This window comes from Episyrphus balteatus, chromosome 2 (genome assembly GCF_945859705.1).
Source record: "Episyrphus balteatus chromosome 2, idEpiBalt1.1, whole genome shotgun sequence".
Classification (NCBI taxonomy): Eukaryota; Metazoa; Arthropoda; class Insecta; order Diptera; family Syrphidae; genus Episyrphus; species Episyrphus balteatus.
In genome coordinates, this window is record NC_079135.1 from 44,422,383 (window position 1) to 44,442,222 (window position 19,840).

At 44.3% G+C, this 19,840-nt stretch overlaps 1 protein-coding gene across 1 annotated transcript; it reads left to right on the forward strand.

Moving 5' to 3' along the window:
- The first annotated feature begins 250 nt into the window (after window positions 1-250).
- On the forward strand, window positions 251-16,782 carry LOC129910950 (protein scarlet). The gene is made up of 7 exons (XM_055988556.1): window positions 251-691; window positions 14,727-14,776; window positions 14,833-14,969; window positions 15,037-16,002; window positions 16,063-16,304; window positions 16,362-16,462; window positions 16,515-16,782. The coding sequence occupies exons 1-7, from the start codon at window positions 372-374 to the stop codon at window positions 16,688-16,690; spliced, it is 1,992 nt and encodes a 663-aa protein (XP_055844531.1). The 5' UTR covers window positions 251-371; the 3' UTR covers window positions 16,691-16,782.
- The last annotated feature ends 3,058 nt before the right edge of the window (window positions 16,783-19,840 follow it).

Consider the following 19,840-nt stretch of genomic DNA (forward strand, 5'->3'; position numbering starts at 1 on the left):
ATTTTGTTGAACCGCTGTAAAATACAAAAAAAAAATTAAAAGATACTGAATAGTGTCATGAATGTAGGTATTCGTGAATTTTAATTTCTTAAATTAATTCTGATAAGGCAACAACAAAAGATGCTAGTGAAATTCACTATATCTCAAACCAGGTAAAAAATTATTTCTATAGTCTTTCAGATAAATTATTTAGAGTGAAGTAACTATGGAAAAGCACCACCGCAACTGACTGGTAGCTCTAGGTGTTCTCCAGTAATAATTCAGCCGCGTTTGCATGCAGATGTCATCTAATTTTATTTAAACTAGAAAAAAAAAGTCAGCCATTTAAAAAAATAGGCAACAAAAAATAACACCTAGCTAGTTAATTAAAAATGTCTACCGAAATGTTAACGGTTGCGGAAAATGGCCTCAGTGAAATGGAAATGCAAAATGTCGAAACCACCGCCGCCGATTTGGGAAATAAAACGTCCAGTGATTCGAAAATCTCGACGCGCAACAGTTCCGAACGTAGTTTACCTTTGCGTAGTTACAGCAAATGGTCCCCTGCCGAACAGGGTGCAACGCTCGTTTGGCGTGACCTGTGCGTTTACACAACCTCGGGTGGTTCGGGTTTAAGCAAAATGAAAAGAATTATCAATAATTCCACTGGAGCTGTTCAACCAGGAAATTTAATGGCTCTCATGGGTTCAAGGTGAGATTCCTCAGAACTGCTGTAATAGATTTTGCAGCTTTGCTGCATTCTAAGCTAACACAAAAAAAGTAAATTTGCGAATATGTGTTTGGTTTTTCTATGTAACCCCTGCTAAGTGAATTTTGTTTGCATAATTCATGTAGGGTTGTATCATATTACTGTACAGTTTACACCCCCGCTCTGTTACAGTAATGAGGACACACATGGTTTAATTTAAGGTGATGTAGATACTTTAATCTTTCGATGCACTCATCGTGTAATAAAAATTCTATTTTTATTTTTTTTTCTTCTACTACCTTGGCCAAGGTAGCAAAGTCAGTAAATAGTGATAAGGAATGTGTTCCATTCAAGTATTTTAGATTAGGATTTTATATCTTCGCTGACAGTGATTTTTTTGTGATTTTAAGATTTTTCTTTTGTTTATTCAACGAGAGAGAGACAATCTCGTGCGTGGCGTGTTTTAGAATTTTGAAGTTGAAATTGAGTTACCAAGATGCTGAAAGTGAATCTTTAGGAAATGATAAAGGCTATTTGTAAGAATATGTTTCATAAATGTATAATATGCTGACATTTGAGATAGTAATGATGATATGACAAAATTTTAATATTTACCCAAGATAAAGTTATTATAAAAAAAAAAAATAATTTATTTTGAACTAAAATCAAAATTTTGTATGTAAAAAGTTTTTTTTTAGCTATTCAGACACCCATACTAAAACATGCTTCAAAGAAGCAACTTCTATGACATTAATAATTTTTGATGAATATGAACTTTTCTTTTACAAAGTTGACATAATTTATTCAAATTTTTTTTTTTCGCTATTGACTATCTGAATGATTTGTATGTTATTGAATTTAAACCCAAAGTCTCGGAACCTTACACATTTAGATAGAAAAATTACAAATTTATTTTTTTTTGGATTTTCGAAAATAATGCAAGGGATACCCCTTGTCTGAAAAAAATCCATTTTCAAAAATTTTCTCCAAATCCACCGAATGAGACATAAAAAGAAAGGGCTCTTCATAGTAGGAGAGCTAGTGGCACATTTGACTAAGGTAGCTCTTGTAAGGCTGAAAATTCGTACAGTGGTAGTTTTTAGCATGCTTAGTTAGAAAATCTTGGTCTGGCAGGCCTCAGCGGTGCACATCATATATATATATGACCTTGAAAATGTAATTTTCAACTTTTTTTGCCCAAAATTTGACTTTGAAATCGATTATTTCAAAAAGTATTCATTAAAATAACTTGATTTATAAACTAATATAAAGTGTAATATTCTGCCTTTTGAAAAATGTATCACTCATAACTGTAGGTGTTGCCGTCGTTTTTAAATAATTTTTTTTTTATTTTGAGTTACTTTTTTAGAAAATTACCCCTCCCTCCTAAACGGGGGGAGATAGACCCCCCCTTCCCATAGTAAAAAATGCTTGTATTTATATCCTCTACAAGAATCCGTTACTAATTTTCTCCGCCTTAGAAAACCATTTTTGGTTAAAAATTTTTTTTTTGTATTTTATATTTTTTGGGGAAATTACGATAACTAAGGCGGAGAAAATTAGTAACGGATTCTTGTAGAGGATATAAATACAAGTTCTCAGTGAAAAAGCCTATGCATATAGGCACAAAAATGCCAATTTTATTTTTTTCGGATTTTCGAAAAAATTGCAAGGGGTACCCCTTGTCTGAACCAAAAGTTTCTTGGTCGTCTTGTTGCAAAATAATTTGCAATCGAAATATTTTTTTCTTACTTTCGAAAGCAGATAACTCGGAGCCAAGATCTTAGAAAAAGTTTTGTATGGCAAGCATAAACTCACAGTGAACAGGACTGTGCATTAGGCACAAAAATTACAAATTTATTTTATTCGGATTTTCGAAAAAAAAAATGGAAGGGGTAGACAAGGGGTACCCCTTGCATTTTTTTCGAAAATAAGAAAAAAAAAATAAAATTGTAATTTTTGTGCCTGAATACATAGGCTTTTTCACTGAGAACTTATACCTGCAATCAAAAATTTTTCTATGACCTTGGCTCCGAGTTTCCGGTCTCCGAAACTAAGAAAAAAATATTTCGAATTTTGAATGCAAATAATTTAACAACCAGACGACCAAGACACTTTTGGGTTTCAGTTATGAATAGAGCTCGAGGAGCCCATTCTTATGATGTCTCTCTCGTTCGGTGGGTTTGGAGAAAACGGACCAAGAAACTTTTGGTTTTCAGTTATGAATAGAGCTCGATGAGCCCTTTCTTTTGATGTATCATTCGGTGGATTTGGAGAAAATTTTTGAAAATGGATTTTTTCTTTTCCTTCCATATTTTTTTGAAATGCCCCACGTGGGGCATGATCCGTATAAGGCATTTCAAGTGCCCCATGTGGGGCATTCCCCATATGGGGCATGACCCACATGGGGCATGACCCGCATGGGGCATGACCCACGTGGGGCATGACCCACATGGGGCATGACCCACATGGGGCATCACCCACATGGGGCATGACCCGCATGGGGCATGACCCACGTGGGGCATGACCCACATGGGGCATGACCCGCATGGGGCATGACCCACGTGGGGCATGACCCACATGGGGCATGACCCACATGGGGCATCACCCACATGGGGCATGACCCACGTGGGGCATGACCCACATGGGGCATGACCCACGTGGGGCATGACCCACATGGGGCATGACCCACATGGGGCATGACCCATATGGGGCATTTAAAATGCCCCATGTGGGTCATGCCAAACGTGGGTCATGCCCCCGTGGGTCATGCCCCATGTGGGTCATGCCTCATGTGGGTCATGCCCCACGTGTGGCATTTGAAATGCCTCTTATGGGTCATGCCCCACGTGGGTCATGCCCCATGTGGGGCATTTAAAATGCCCCATATGGGTCATACCCCATGTGGGGCATTTGAAATGCCCCATGTGGGTCATGCCCCATGTGGGTCATGCCCCACGTGGGTCATGCCCCACGTGGGTCATACCCCATGTGGGTCATGCCCCACGTGGGTCATGCCCCATGTGGGTCATGCCCCACGTGGGTCATGCCCCATGTGGGTCATGCCCCACGTGGGTAATGCCCCATATGGGTCATACCCCATGTGGGGCATTTGAAATGCCCCATGTGGGTCATGCCCCACGTGGGTCATGCCCCATGTGGGTCATGCCCCATGTGGGTCATGCCCCATATAGGTCATGCCCCACGTGGGTCATGCCCCACGTGGGTCATGCCCCATGTGGGTCATGCCCCACGTGGGGCATTTGAAATGCCCCATATGGGTCATGCCCCCGTGGGTCATGCAGCATGTGGGTCATGCCCCCCGTGGGTCATGCCCCATGTGGGTCATGCCCCATATGGGTCATGCCCCATGTGGGTCATGCCCCACGTGGGTCATGCCCCATGTGGGTCATGCCCCACGTGGGTCATGCCCCATGTGGTTCATGCCCCACGTAAGTCATGCCCCATGTGGGTCATGCCCCACGTGGGTCATGCCCCATGTGGGTAATGCCCCATGTGGGTCATGCCCCATGTGGGTCATGCCCCCACGTGGGTCATGCCCCACGTGGGGCATTTGAATTGCCCCATATGTGTCATGCCCCACGTGGGTCATGCCCCATGTGGGTAATGCCCCATGTGGGTCATGCCCCATGTGGGTCATGCCCCCACGTGGGTCATGCCCCACGTGGGTCATGCCCCATGTGGGTCATGCCCCACGTGGGTCATGCCCCATGTGGTTCATGCCCCACGTAAGTCATGCCCCATGTGGGTCATGCCCCACGTGGGTCATGCCCCATGTGGGTCATAACCCATGTGGGTCATGCCCCATGTGGGTCATGCCCCATGTGGGTCATGCCCACGTGGGTCATGCCCCATGTGGGTCATGCCCCATGTGGGTCATGTCCCATGTGGGTCATGCCCACGTGGGTCATGCCACATGTGGGTCATGCCCCATGTGGGTCATGCCCCACGTGGGTCATGCCCCATGTGGGTCATAACCCATGTGGGTCATGCCCCATGTGGGTCATGCCCCATGTGGGTCATGCCCACGTGGGTCATGCCCACGTGGGTCATGCCCACGTGGGTCATGCCCCATGTGGGTCATGACCCACATGGGGCATGATTCACATGGGGCATGACCCACATGGGGCATGACCAACATGGGGCATGACTACGGTGACCATATTTCTGGAAGCGAAACCCGGGACAGATAAAAAATTCGTTGGATCGTTTTGAAAATATTGCCCACATGGGGCATGATTCACATGGGGCATGACCCACATGGGGCATGACCCACATGGGGCATGACCAACATGGGGCATGACCCATATGGGGCATTTCAAATGCCCCACGTGGGGCATGACCCACATGAGGCATGACCCACATGGGGCATGACCCACATGGGGCATGACCCACATGGGGCATGACCCACATGGGGCATGACCAACATGGGGCATGACCCATATGGGGCATTTCAAATGCCCCACGTGGGGCATGACCCACATGAGGCATGACCCACATGGGGCATGACCCACACGGGGCATGACCCATATGGGGCATTTCAAATGCCCCACGTGGGGCATGACCCACATGGGGCATGACCCACATTGGGCATGATTCACATGGGGCATGCCCAACATGGGGCATGACCCATATGGGGCATTTCAAATGCCCCACGTGGAGCATGACCCACATGGGGCATGACCCACATGGGTCATGACCAACATGGGGCATGACCCATATGGGGCATTTCAAATGCCCCACGTGGGGCATGACCCACATGGGGCATGACCCACATTGGGCATGATTCACATGGGGCATGCCCAACATGGGGCATGACCCATATGGGGCATTTCATATGCATTTAAAATGCCCCATATGGGTCATGCCCCATGTGTGTCATGCCCCACGTGGGGCATTTGAAATGCCCCCACGTGGGGCATGACCCATATGGGGCATTTAAAATGCCCCACGTGGGGCATGATCCACATGGGGCATGACCCACGTGGGGCATGACCCATATGGGGCATTTCAAATGACCCACATGGGGCATGACCCACGTGGGGCATGACCCACGTGGGGCATGACCCACGTGGGGCATGACCAACATGGGGCATGACCCACGTGGGGCATGACCCACATGGGGCATGACCCATATGGGGCATTTCAAATGCCCCACGTGCGGCATGACCCACATGGGGCATGACCCACATGGGGCATGACCCACGTGGGGCATGACCCACGTTGGGCATGACCCACATGGGGCATTTCAAATGCCCCACGTTGGGCATGACCCACATGGGGCATGACCCACGTGGGGCATGACCCACATGGAGCATGACCCACATGGGACATGACCCACATGGGGCATGACGCAGGTGGGGCATGAACCACATGGGGCATGAACCACGTGGGGCATGACCCATATGGGGCATTTCAAATGCCCCACGTGGGGCATGACCCACATGGGGCATGACCCCCATGGGGCATGACCCCCATGGGGCATGACCCACGTGGGGCATGACCCACATGGGGCATGATCCACATGGGGCATGACCCACGTGGGGTATGACCCATATGGGGCGTTTCAAATAACCCACATGGGGCATGACCGACATGGGGCATGACAAACGTGGGGCATGACCCACATGGGGCATGACCCACATGGGGCATGACCCACATGGGGCATGACCCACGTGGGGCATGACCCACGTGGGGCATGACCCACATGGGGCATGACCCATATGGGGCATTTCAAATGCCCCACATGGGGCATGACCCACATGGGTCATGCCCCACGTGGGGCATTTGAAATGCCCCATATGGGTCATGCCCCGTGTGGGTCATGCCCCATGTGGGTCATGCCTCATGTGGGTCATGCCCCACGTGGGGCATTTGAAATGCCCCATATGGGTCATGCCCCATGTTGGTCATGCCCCATGTGGGTCATGCCCCATGTGGGTCATGCCCCATGTGGGTCATGCCCCATGTGGGTCATGCCTCATGTGGGTCATGCCCCACGTGGGGCATTTGAAATGCCCCATATGGGTCATGCCCCATGTTGGTCATGCCCCATGTGGGTCATGCCCCATGTGGGTCATGCCCCATGTGGGTCATGCCCCACGTGGGTCATGCCCTATATGGGTCATGCCCCATGTGGGTCATGCCCCACGTGGGTCATGCCCCATGTGGGTCATGCCCCATGTGGGTCATGCCCAATGTGGGTCATGCCCCACGTGGGTCATGCCCCATGTGGGTCATGCCCCATGTGGGTCATTTGAAATGCCCCATGTGGGTCATGCCCCGCGTGCGTCATGCCCCATGTGGGTCATGTCCCATGTGGGTCATGTCCCATGTGGGTCATGCCCCATAAGGGGCATTTGAAATGCCCCAAATGGGTCATGCCCCACGTGGGTCATGCCCCATGTGGGTCATGCCACACGTGGGGCATTTGAAATGCCCCATGTGGGTCATGCCCCATGTGGGTCATGCCCCATGTGGGTCATGCCGCACGTGGGGCATTTGAAATGCCCCATATGGGTCATGCCCCACATGGGTCATGCCTCATGTGGGTCATCCCCACGTGGGTCATGCATGTGAGTCATGCCCCACGTGGGGCATGACCCACATGGGGCATGACCCATATGGGGCATTTCAAATGTCCCACATGGGGCATGACCCACATGGGGCATGACCCACGTGGGGCATGACCAACATGGGGCATGACCCACGTGGGGCATGACTCACATGCATGACCCACGTGGGGATGACCCACATGAGGCATGACCCATGTGGGGCATGACCCATATGGGGCATTTCAAATGCCCCACTTGCGGAATGACCCACATGGGGCATGACCCACATGGGGCATGACCCACATGGGGCATGACCCAAATGGGGCATGACCCACGTGGGGCATGACCCACGTGGGGCATGACCCACATGGGGCATTTCAAATGCCCCACGTGGGGCATGACCCACATGGGGCATGACCCACGTGGGGCATGACCCATTTGGGGCATTTCAAATGCCCCTTATGGGGCATGACCCACATGGGACATGACCCACATGGGACATGACCCACATGGGGCATGACGCACGCGGGGCATGACCCACATGGGGCATTTCAAATGACCCACATGGGGCATGACCCACATGGGGCATGACCCACGTGGGGCATGACCCACATTGGGCATGACCCACATGGGGCATGACCCACGTGGGGCATGACCCACATGGGGCATGACCCATATAGGGCATGACCCACGTGGGGCATGACCCACATGGGGCATGACCCACGTGGGGCATGACCCACATGGGGCATGACCCACATGGGGCATGACCCACATGGGGCATGACCCACATGGGGCATGACCCACATGGGGCATGACCCACATGGGGCATGACCCACATGGGGCATGACCCACATGGGGCATGACCCACATGGGGCATGACCCACATGGGGCATGACCCACATGGGGCATGACCAACATGGGGCATGACCCATATGGGGCATTTCAAATGCCCCACGTGGGGCATGACCCACATGAGGCATGACCCACATGGGGCATGACCCACACGGGGCATGACCCATATGGGGCATTTCAAATGCCCCACGTGGGGCATGACCCACATGGGGCATGACCCACGTGGGGCATGACCAACATGGGGCATGACCCACGTGGGGCATGACCCACATGGGGCATGACCCACATGGGGCATGACCAACATGGGGCATGACCCATATGGGGCATTTCAAATGCCCCACGTGGGGCATGACCCACATGAGGCATGACCCACATGGGGCATGACCCACACGGGGCATGACCCATATGGGGCATTTCAAATGCCCAACATGAGGCATGACCCACATGGGGCATGACCCACGTGGGGCATGACCCACATGGGGCATGACCCACGTGGGGCATGACCCATATGGGGCATTTCAAATGCCCCACGTGGGGCATGACCCACATGGGGCATGACCAACATGGGGCATGACCAGCATGGGGCATGACCCACGTGGGGCATGACCCATATGGGGCATTTCAAATGCCCCACGTGGGGCATGACCCACATGGAGCATGACCCACATGGGGCATGACCCACATGGGGCATGACCCACATGCGGGTTGACCCACATGGGGCATGACCCATATGGGGCATGACCCATGTGGGGCATGACCCACATGGGTCATGCCCAACATGTGGGTCAAGCCCCACGTGGGTCATGCGCCATGTGGGGCATGACCAACATGGGGCATGACCCACGTGGGGCATGACTCACATGCATGACCCACGTGGGGATGACCCACATGAGGCATGACCCATGTGGGGCATGACCCATATGGGGCATTTCAAATGCCCCACGTGCGGCATGACCCATGTTGGTCATGCCCCACGTGGGTCATGCCCCATGTGGGTCATGCCCCACGTGGGTCATGCCCCATGTGGGTCATGCCCCACGTACGGCATTTGAAATGCCCCATGTGGGTCATGCCCCACGTGGGGCATTTGAAATGCCCCATGTGGGTCATGCCCCACGTGGGTCATGCCCCACGTGGGTCATGCCCCATTTGGGTCATTTCAAATGCCCCACGTGGGGCATGACCCACATGGGGCATGACCCCATAAGGGGCATTTCAAATGCCCCTTATGGGGCATGACCTACATGGAGCATGACCCACATGGGACATGACCCACATGGGGCATGACGCACGTGGGGCATGACCCACATGGGGCATTTCAAATGACCCACATGCAGGCGCGGATCCAGAAATTTTGTTTGGGGGGGGTCATAACACTCTTTAATCTCACTGACCGAGATGAAAAAAAAAGACAACCAAATTCAAATTTTTATAAATATGTTTTTAATTTGAACAAAATCATTTACATATAAATCATTTACATATAAATTATTTATGTACATATAAATTATGAAAACTTAACAAAAAAAAAACAAAAAACTTAGTTGAGATTGTGTATTGGGCTGGAATTGTTTACCATTAAAAGGTCACTAGAGTTGGTATTGTTTTTACATTTGAATAAACCTTCACTTTTGGCTTCGAAAGATATTTTCTGGTATTTTAAAAAAAATGTAGGTATTCTATATTTATTTTAAAATATGATAGGTAAAGGTAATTAGAAGACATAACATAGCTTGAAATTTTCTTAAAAAAAAATAAATAAATTAAAGAGAGATAAACTAAACAAATGTGATGTGTTTGTTACGTGATTTTTATGATGATTTTTATCTGCATATGCATATGCATTCAAATAAATCGAAATTAATTTTTTTTTATTTTGTACTCCAAAAAATCGATTGCTAGACACCTCTAGAATATGCACACCAAATATGAACTCTTTATATTAATGGGAAGGTCCTCCGCTTCGCAATTTTCCATTTTTACATCAAGCTTTTACTAAAAAAAATCATTTTTATCATTATCATTAATGACTTTTTAGCAAATTTCTTTCTGAGGCATGACCCAAATGGGGCATGACCCACATGGGGCATGACCCACATGGGGCATGACCCACATGTGGCATGACCCACATGGGGCATGACCCACATGGGGCATGACCCACATGGGGCATGACCAACATGGGGCATGACCCATATGGGGCATTTCAAATGACCCACGTGGGGCATGACCCACATGAGGCATGACCCACATGTGGCATGACCCACATGGGGCATGACCCACATGGGGCATGACCCACGTGGGGCATGACCCACATGGGGCATGACCCACATGGGGCATGACCCACATGGGGCATGACCCACATGTGGCATGACCCACATGGAGCATGACCCACATGGGACATGACCCACATGGGGCATGACCCACATGGAGCATGACCCACATGGGACATGACCCACATGGGGCATGACCCACATGGGGCATGACCCACGTGGGGCATGACCCACATGGGGCATGACCCACGTGGGGCATGACCCACATGGGGCATGACCCACGTGGGGCATGACCCACATGGGGCATGACCCACGTGGGGCATGACCCACATGGGGCATGACCCACGTGGGGCATGACCCACATGGGGCATGACCCACATGGGGCATGACCCACATGGGGCATGACCCACATGGGGCATGACCCACATGGGGCATGACCCACATGTGGCATGACCCACATGGGGCATGACCCACATGGGGCATGACCCACATGGGGCATGACCAACATGGGGCATGACCCATATGGGGCATTTCAAATGACCCACGTGGGGCATGACCCACATGAGGCATGACCCACATGGGGCATGACCCACATGGGGCATGACCCACATGGGGCATGACCCACATGTGGCATGACCCACATGGGGCATGACCCACATGGGGCATGACCAACATGGGGCATGACCCATATGGGGCATTTCAAATGACCCACATGGGGCATGACCCACATGGGGCATGACCCACATGTGGCATGACCCACATGGGGCATGACCAACATGGGGCATGACCCATATGGGGCATTTCAAATGACCCACGTGGGGCATGACCCACATGGGGCATGACCCACATGGGGCATGACCCACATGGGGCATGATCCACATGGGGCATGACCCACATGTGGCATGACCCACATGGGGCATGACCCACATGGGGCATGACCCACATGGGGCATGACCAACATGGGGCATGACCCATATGGGGCATTTCAAATGACCCACGTGGGGCATGACCCACATGAGGCATGACCCACGTGGGGCATGACCCACACATGAGGCATGACCCACATGGGGCATGACCCACGTCTGGCATGACCCATATGGGGCATTTCAAATGCCCCACGTGGGGCATGACCCACATGGGGCATGACCAACATGGGGCATGACCAGCATGGGGCATGACCCACGTGGGGCATGACCCATATGGGGCATTTCAAATGCCCCACGTGGGGCATGACCCACATGGGGCATGACCCACATGGGGCATGACCCACATGGGGCATGACCCACATGGGGCATGACGCACGTGGGGCATGACCCACATGGGGCATTTCAAATGACCCACATGCAGGCGCGGATCCAGAAATTTTGTTTGGGGGGGGTCATAACACTCTTTAATCTCACTGACCGAGATGAAAAAAAAAGACAACCAAATTCAAATTTTTATAAATATGTTTTTAATTTGAACAAAATCATTTACATATAAATCATTTACATATAAATTATTTATGTACATATAAATTATGAAAACTTAACAAAAAAAAAACAAAAAACTTAGTTGAGATTGTGTATTGGGCTGGAATTGTTTACCATTAAAAGGTCACTAGAGTTGGTATTGTTTTTACATTTGAATAAACCTTCACTTTTGGCTTCGAAAGATATTTTCTGGTATTTTAAAAAAAATGTAGGTATTCTATATTTATTTTAAAATATGATAGGTAAAGGTAATTAGAAGACATAACATAGCTTGAAATTTTCTTAAAAAAAAATAAATAAATTAAAGAGAGATAAACTAAACAAATGTGATGTGTTTGTTACGTGATTTTTATGATGATTTTTATCTGCATATGCATATGCATTCAAATAAATCGAAATTAATTTTTTTTTATTTTGTACTCCAAAAAATCGATTGCTAGACACCTCTAGAATATGCACACCAAATATGAACTCTTTATATTAATGGGAAGGTCCTCCGCTTCGCAATTTTCCATTTTTACATCAAGCTTTTACTAAAAAAAATCATTTTTATCATTATCATTAATGACTTTTTAGCAAATTTCTTTCTGAGGCATGACCCAAATGGGGCATGACCCACATGGGGCATGACCCACGTGGGGCATGACCCACATGGGGCATGACCCACATGGGGCATGACCCACGTGGGGCATGACCCACATGGGGCATGACCCACATGGGGCATGACCCACATGTGGCATGACCCACATGGGGCATGACCCACATGGGGCATGACCCACATGGGGCATGACCAACATGGGGCATGACCCATATGGGGCATTTCAAATGACCCACGTGGGGCATGACCCACATGAGGCATGACCCACATGTGGCATGACCCACATGGGGCATGACCCACATGGGGCATGACCCACGTGGGGCATGACCCACATGGGGCATGACCCACATGGGGCATGACCCACATGTGGCATGACCCACATGGAGCATGACCCACATGGGACATGACCCACATGGGGCATGACCCACATGGAGCATGACCCACATGGGACATGACCCACATGGGGCATGACCCACATGGAGCATGACCCACATGGGGCATGACCCACGTGGGGCATGACCCACATGGGGCATGACCCACATGGGGCATGACCCACATGTGGCATGACCCACATGGGGCATGACCCACATGGGGCATGACCCACATGGGGCATGACCAACATGGGGCATGACCCATATGGGGCATTTCAAATGACCCACGTGGGGCATGACCCACATGAGGCATGACCCACATGGGGCATGACCCACATGGGGCATGACCCACATGGGGCATGACCCACATGTGGCATGACCCACATGGGGCATGACCCACATGGGGCATTTCAAATGACCCACATGGGGCATGACCCACATGGGGCATGACCCACATGTGGCATGACCCACATGGGGCATGACCAACATGGGGCATGACCCATATGGGGCATTTCAAATGACCCACGTGGGGCATGACCCACATGGGGCATGACCCACATGGGGCATGACCCACATGGGGCATGATCCACATGGGGCATGACCCACATGTGGCATGACCCACATGGGGCATGACCCACATGGGGCATGACCCACATGGGGCATGACCAACATGGGGCATGACCCATATGGGGCATTTCAAATGACCCACGTGGGGCATGACCCACATGAGGCATGACCCACGTGGGGCATGACCCACACATGAGGCATGACCCACATGGGGCATGACCCACGTCTGGCATGACCCATATGGGGCATTTCAAATGCCCCACGTGGGGCATGACCCACATGGGGCATGACCAACATGGGGCATGACCAGCATGGGGCATGACCCACGTGGGGCATGACCCATATGGGGCATTTCAAATGCCCCACGTGGGGCATGACCCACATGGGGCATGACCCACATGGGGCATGACCCACATGGGGCATGACCCACATGCGGCATGACCCACATGGGGCATGACCCATATGGGGCATGACCCACGTGGGGCATGACCCACATGGGCATGACCCACATGGGGCATGACCCACATGGGGCATGACCCACATGGTGCATGACCCCCATGTGGGTCATGCCCCATATGGGGCATTTCAAATTCCCCACGGGCATGACCCAATCGAAATTTTTTGTTCTTATTTTCGGAAACCGATAACTTGGCGCCAAGATTTTAGAAAAAGTCTTTGATTGCAGACACCAGTTCACAGTGTACAGGTCTATGCCTTTAGGCACAAAAATTACAAACTTATTTTTTTTTTTTTTTTGATTTTCGAAATAAAGGCAAGGGTACCCCTTATCTGAAAAAAATCGATTTTCAAAAATGTTCGTTAAATCTACCGAATGAGACATCAAAAGAAAGGGCTATCAAAGTTCTATTCATCACTAAAAACCAAAAGTTTTTCGGCCGTCTGGTTGCAAAATAATTTGCAATCGAAATATTTTTTTTCTTACTTTCGGAGGCAGATAACTCGGAGCCAAGGTCTTAGAAAAACTTTTTGATGGCAGGCATAAGTTCACAATAAACTGGCTTCTTGTGCATTTAGGCAGAAAAATTACAAACTTATTTTTTTTTTTTTGGATTCTCGAAATATGTAAATGCAAGTCTGAAAAAAATCCATTTTCAAAGATTTTCTCCAAATCCACGGAATGAGTTATCAAAGGGCTCATCAAGCTCTATTCATCACTGAAAATCAAAAGTTTTTTGGTCGTCTGGTTGCAAAATAATTTGCAATCGAAATATTTTTTTTTTTTTTACTTTCGGAGGCAGATAACTCCTGAATTGATATTTAAATTAAAAACATACTTTCAAAAAAATTTAACACACATTCTTATCTTTTTCAGTGGTTCTGGAAAGACAACGCTCATGTCAGCCTTGGCATTTCGACAGACTGGTAAACTAAGTAATTTGTAACTATTATATTCCGTATTCAAAACAATTTTTTCTTAGCCGGAACAATAGTCCAAGGCGATATTCTAATAAACGGTAGAAGAATAGGCCCTTTTATGCATCGACTAAGTGGATATGTCTACCAAGACGACTTATTCATAGGACAGCTCACAGTTTTGGAGCATATAAACTTTATGGTAATGCCCTCTGACATGGCTTCTTATACATTTTTACTCAAAAATTCAAACTCGTCGTCTTTTACAGGCACATCTTCGCCTTGATAGGCGCGTCAGCAAAGCAGAAAGAAGAATTATAATAGCTGAGTTATTAGAAAGAACTGGTTTGATAGGCAAGGCTAACACAAGAATCGGAGGTGGAGATGATGATAAGGTCCTTTCGGGAGGTGAACGCAAGCGACTTGCCTTTGCAGTTGAACTCCTCAACAATCCTCTGATATTATTTTGCGATGAGCCCACAACTGGATTGGATTCGTTTAGTGCACAACAATTGGTCCAAACGCTCTATGATTTAGCCAAAAAAGGAACTACAATCCTATGCACTATTCATCAGCCTTCAAGTCAGCTATTTAACATGTTCAACAATGTTCTTCTCCTGGCTGACGGCCGAGTAGCTTTTACTGGTTCCCCAGAGAATGCTTTGGCATTCTTTGCCGAAAATGGCTATCACTGTCCAGAAGCCTACAATCCAGCTGATTTTCTAATTGGTGTTCTAGCAACTGATCCTGGTTATGAACAAGCTTCCCAAAGATCAGCACAATATCTCTGCGATCTTTTCGCTGTAAGTTCTGCAGCTAAACAAAGAGACATGTTGGTGAACTTGGAGTTCCACATGGCTCAAACTGGTGACTTTCCATTTGATTCCGAATTGGATACATTCTCCCCACCGCTATGGCCGAAGCGATTCTATTGGGTGTGGCGTCGAGCGACAATTGCAGCTTTTAGAGATCCAGCTGTTCAAATGTTGCGATTTGTTCAGAAAATGGCGATTGCTATTATTATTGGAGCATGTTTTGCAGGAACGACCGATAAATCACAGCTTGGAGTTCAAGCTGTTCAAGGAGCATTGTTTGTGATGATTTCTGAAAATACCTACCATCCGATGTATTCGATATTGAATGTTTTCCCTCAAGGATTTCCGCTATTTCTTCGAGAAACTCGTTGTGGAATGTATTCGACAGCGCAGTATTACATTGGGAATATATTGGCTTTGGTAAGTTGTAGTAACTTGATTTTTTCATAACTTAAAGAAATGTTCTAACACTTTTTTCAGCTTCCTGGAATGATTATAGAACCTTTGCTCTTTGTCATAATCTGCTATTGGATAGCAGGATTGAGAGCAACTTTCTATGCCTTTGCCATAACAGCTGTTTGTGTGGTTCTAGTCATGAATGTGGCAACAGCTTGTGGGTGCTTCTTCTCAACAGCTTTCAATTCAGTTCCCTTGGCAATGGCCTATCTTGTTCCGTTGGATTACATCTTCATGATTACATCAGGAATTTTCATAAAAATTAGGTAAGTTTGCTCTTTACATTTATCAACTTTTCTTTCATATGTATATCCTTTTTATAGTACCCTTCCTATGGCATTCTTTTGGACACAATATTTTTCCTGGATGCTGTATGCTAATGAAGCTATGACTATTGTTCAATGGAATGGAGTTCAAAATATTAGTAATATGAGACTTTTTGTTGCTTGAAGCTTATAAAAAATATTTTATTTCAGCTTGTTTTGAGGAGAGTGATGATTTGCCATGTTTCCATTCGGGAAAAGATGTCCTCGACAAATACAGTTTCAATGAGGCGAATTTGTATCGAAATCTCTTTGCAATTCTAGCAATTTATTTTGGATTTCATGCTTTGGGATATTATTGTCTTTGGCGAAGAGCCAAAAAAATATAAATGGAATTTTGTAATATTGACAAAGTGTTACCTAGTTAATTATAAGGCAATGGGGCTCGATTTAGTCAATATAATTTTTTTTATAATAATTGAATTTTGAATTTGTATTATTTTTATGGTGCTTTTTTCCAAAGGAAACTTAAGACAAAATTATGACATCACGTCGTCGTTGTCTCTCTGAATAGAAATTTTTCAAATTACAGGAAATAACTCGAAAACGGATATAACGATTTTGATAAAACTTTCAGACGTAATATTCAATGTAATCGAAATAAAACTGCATTTTTAGTCAAAAAACAAAACAATTTTTTTCATGTAATAAAGAAGTTTATTTACTGCGATTTTGCTTTCAAATAAACTTTACCCCTTAAATAATAATTATTTTAAGGCTAGATTTGAGGCCATTTTTAGGAGTGACTTAGTCCACTTTCATAATTAAGGGCACATTTGCAAGTAAAAATATTGTTGGTTAGAAAAAAAATCTTATTTCAAAAATTAAAAAAAAAATTTAGAGGTATCCAAAATTTTTAAGGTTGATCAACGATGTATAAATTGAAGCCTATCAAACATAGTAATAATAATAATAAAAAGCAATGGGTGGTCAAAAGTGATCTTTTAAATGGTCATCTTTAAAGAAAAGAAAATGGGCGACTGGGTCGCAAAGAGAAAAAAAAAACTATTTTTTTCTAAATAATTTTTTGAAAAAAAAAAACATTTTTAAATAAAATTGGTATGTCACTTTGTAGCAATTCATATAATCAACATCTTGAACCGAAACTTATAAAAAAATCGATATAAGGTTTTGAAAAATTTCTCAAAAAAAAAAACAAACAAAAAAATTTCAAAAATTTATAAAAAAAAAAACAAAATTTTTTTTTCAAAATTTTATTTTGGATTTACTTATATCAAAACTATATGAGTGCTATTAAATAAAAATTAGGGCTCTATGAAAGGTCTACCTTTTTTTTATTAAAGATTTGAAAAAAAAAAAAACTTTTTTTCATTAAAAAATAGAACTTTTCCAAAAATAGCTTGGATTTTTTTATCAAAATCGTAGGAACCGTTTCTGGAAAATTTAAGTTTATCAAAAATTGTTATATATGACAGGTACCGTTATTTTTGGAATAAAATATAATCAATGGGAATTCACTCCTTTTTACTTACATATAAACAAAAATCTTTGCTTTCACTTTTCATCGCTATAAAGAAAAAAAAAAAACAAACTATTTCTATACATTTTTGTTTTGTTAATATAATTTTTATTTTAATCTCTTCATACAAATTTACAATAAATAGCTTAGCATTTACAATTATTAAACAGTTTTTGTTTTTTAGTTTAAATTCTACATTTTTGCAGTAATTCGTTTTCATATTTATTAAAATTTTAAATTTTATTTTATTATTATTTTTTAACAATTTTTAATTCTTTTATTTTTGTTTTTAACTACAATATTTTAACATTATTTGTATAGAATTTTTTAATATGTTTATTTTATTTTTATATGTTTCTTTGGTATAATGTATGACAAATTTAAAACCATTTTGTTATAAAATAAATGGTTTTGTATATATTTTTTGGTTCCATTCTCAAAAAATGTCTCTACATTTTAGCTATAATACTTTTATTTTTAATAACTTTGTTTCATTATCTTACATTTTTTTTTTGCTCTACATTAACATACATAGATCATAAGCTTGACTTTTTTTTCACACACTGAATGAAATAAATAGTATTTTTAAATAGTTTTCTTTTTGTTTTTTTTTCGAAAATTTGTTTTTAAAAAAAAACATGTGAAATTGAATTGATCGCAGCAATCACAGATAAATAACAGATATAATAGCTATTGTGCATTTTTTGAAATTTTATTTGTACACGAAGACGGATGAAAATTAATTTATTTTTATGAATAAATTTTACATGAAGACGGATGAAAATAAGTTATAGCGTATTAATATATAAGCTAGTATCTTAGGTGACTTCTTTTTTTTACTTTTTATTTTGTTGCATTAAAAATAAAAATTTAATTTGAAAAACAAACAAAATTCATAAAATTTAAATAAGTAGGTAAGTAAAATTTAATAAAGTAAATATTACATTCTTTACTAAAATACATGTCACTAAAATAAGCTAAAAATGCAAGATTTTAAATGATATTTTGTTTACTAAATATTTAATTAAATATTGAATAGTTACTATTTGATTTAATAAATCTTTTGTGACACTTCTTTTTTGGACTTTTCTTACTTTTCAGTTGCTGTAGAATATCAATACAAAACTCCAATCACCCGAAGTATTAAACAAAATTTTTTAAATGATTACTATTTTTACACAAATTTTTTTAAAAGATATTTTATTTAAAACCTAATTTTCAAAAACATTTTAAATTAAAAATATAAAATAAAATGTTCATAATTAAATGTCATACTCTACTCATGTGCGTATGTTAACTTTTGATTTAAAAATAAATTGAACACTTAACATCTTTTTCGTTGGGATTGGGATAGAAAGATGGATAAGAGAATGTAGTTTATCTAAATTGATAATGTCACAGTAACTGAATTAGGTAATTAATATAATTGTTTTTTAATTTGAAGTTGGATGGAGCAGCATGAATACAATGCCCTTATTTTGATCTTTCGCATTACTATTTTTTAAATTTTAATACTTTGAACCACCCTTTGTAAGTAAATTTTTATATAGGTAACCGAAGAAAAATATTATTTTGGGGAACATTCTGCGCTCAAAATTGGAAGTAATATTTAAAACTGTAACTACAGATATATCTTCATGCGGAAAGGCTCTCTAAAAAAAAAGGATAATCCCTTATTCAATTTCAATTGATTTTTGGCCAATTTCAAACTAAATAATTTCAAGCAAGATTTTAGTCAATATTCCCATGGGTTAGTAAACCTTAAAAAATAAAAAACAATGTCACATTTAACGGACCTAGCGGACGGAGGGCACTCCAGGGGCCCTATTTTGTAAAACGATAATCGTTGAAACTACTTCGTTTTCGTTGAAATGCGACTACGTATTACGATAATCGTTTTACTTCAACGATACTCGTAAATCTTTACGACTGCCATTTACCTATCGTTTAACTTTTGTTCTCGTTTATCTGTCATAATATTATTTCGTTTGCTGTTAGA

Bases quoted from the DNA above. Each gene is read 5' to 3' on its own strand.
- LOC129910950 (XM_055988556.1), top strand. From the start codon at position 372: ATGTCTACCGAAATGTTAACGGTTGCGGAAAATGGCCTCAGTGAAATG. The intron at 16,003-16,062 runs GTAAGTTGTAGT...CACTTTTTTCAG, and splicing joins TTGGGAATATATTGGCTTTG to CTTCCTGGAATGATTATAGA. The intron at 16,463-16,514 runs GTAATATGAGAC...ATTTTATTTCAG, and splicing joins GAATGGAGTTCAAAATATTA to CTTGTTTTGAGGAGAGTGAT.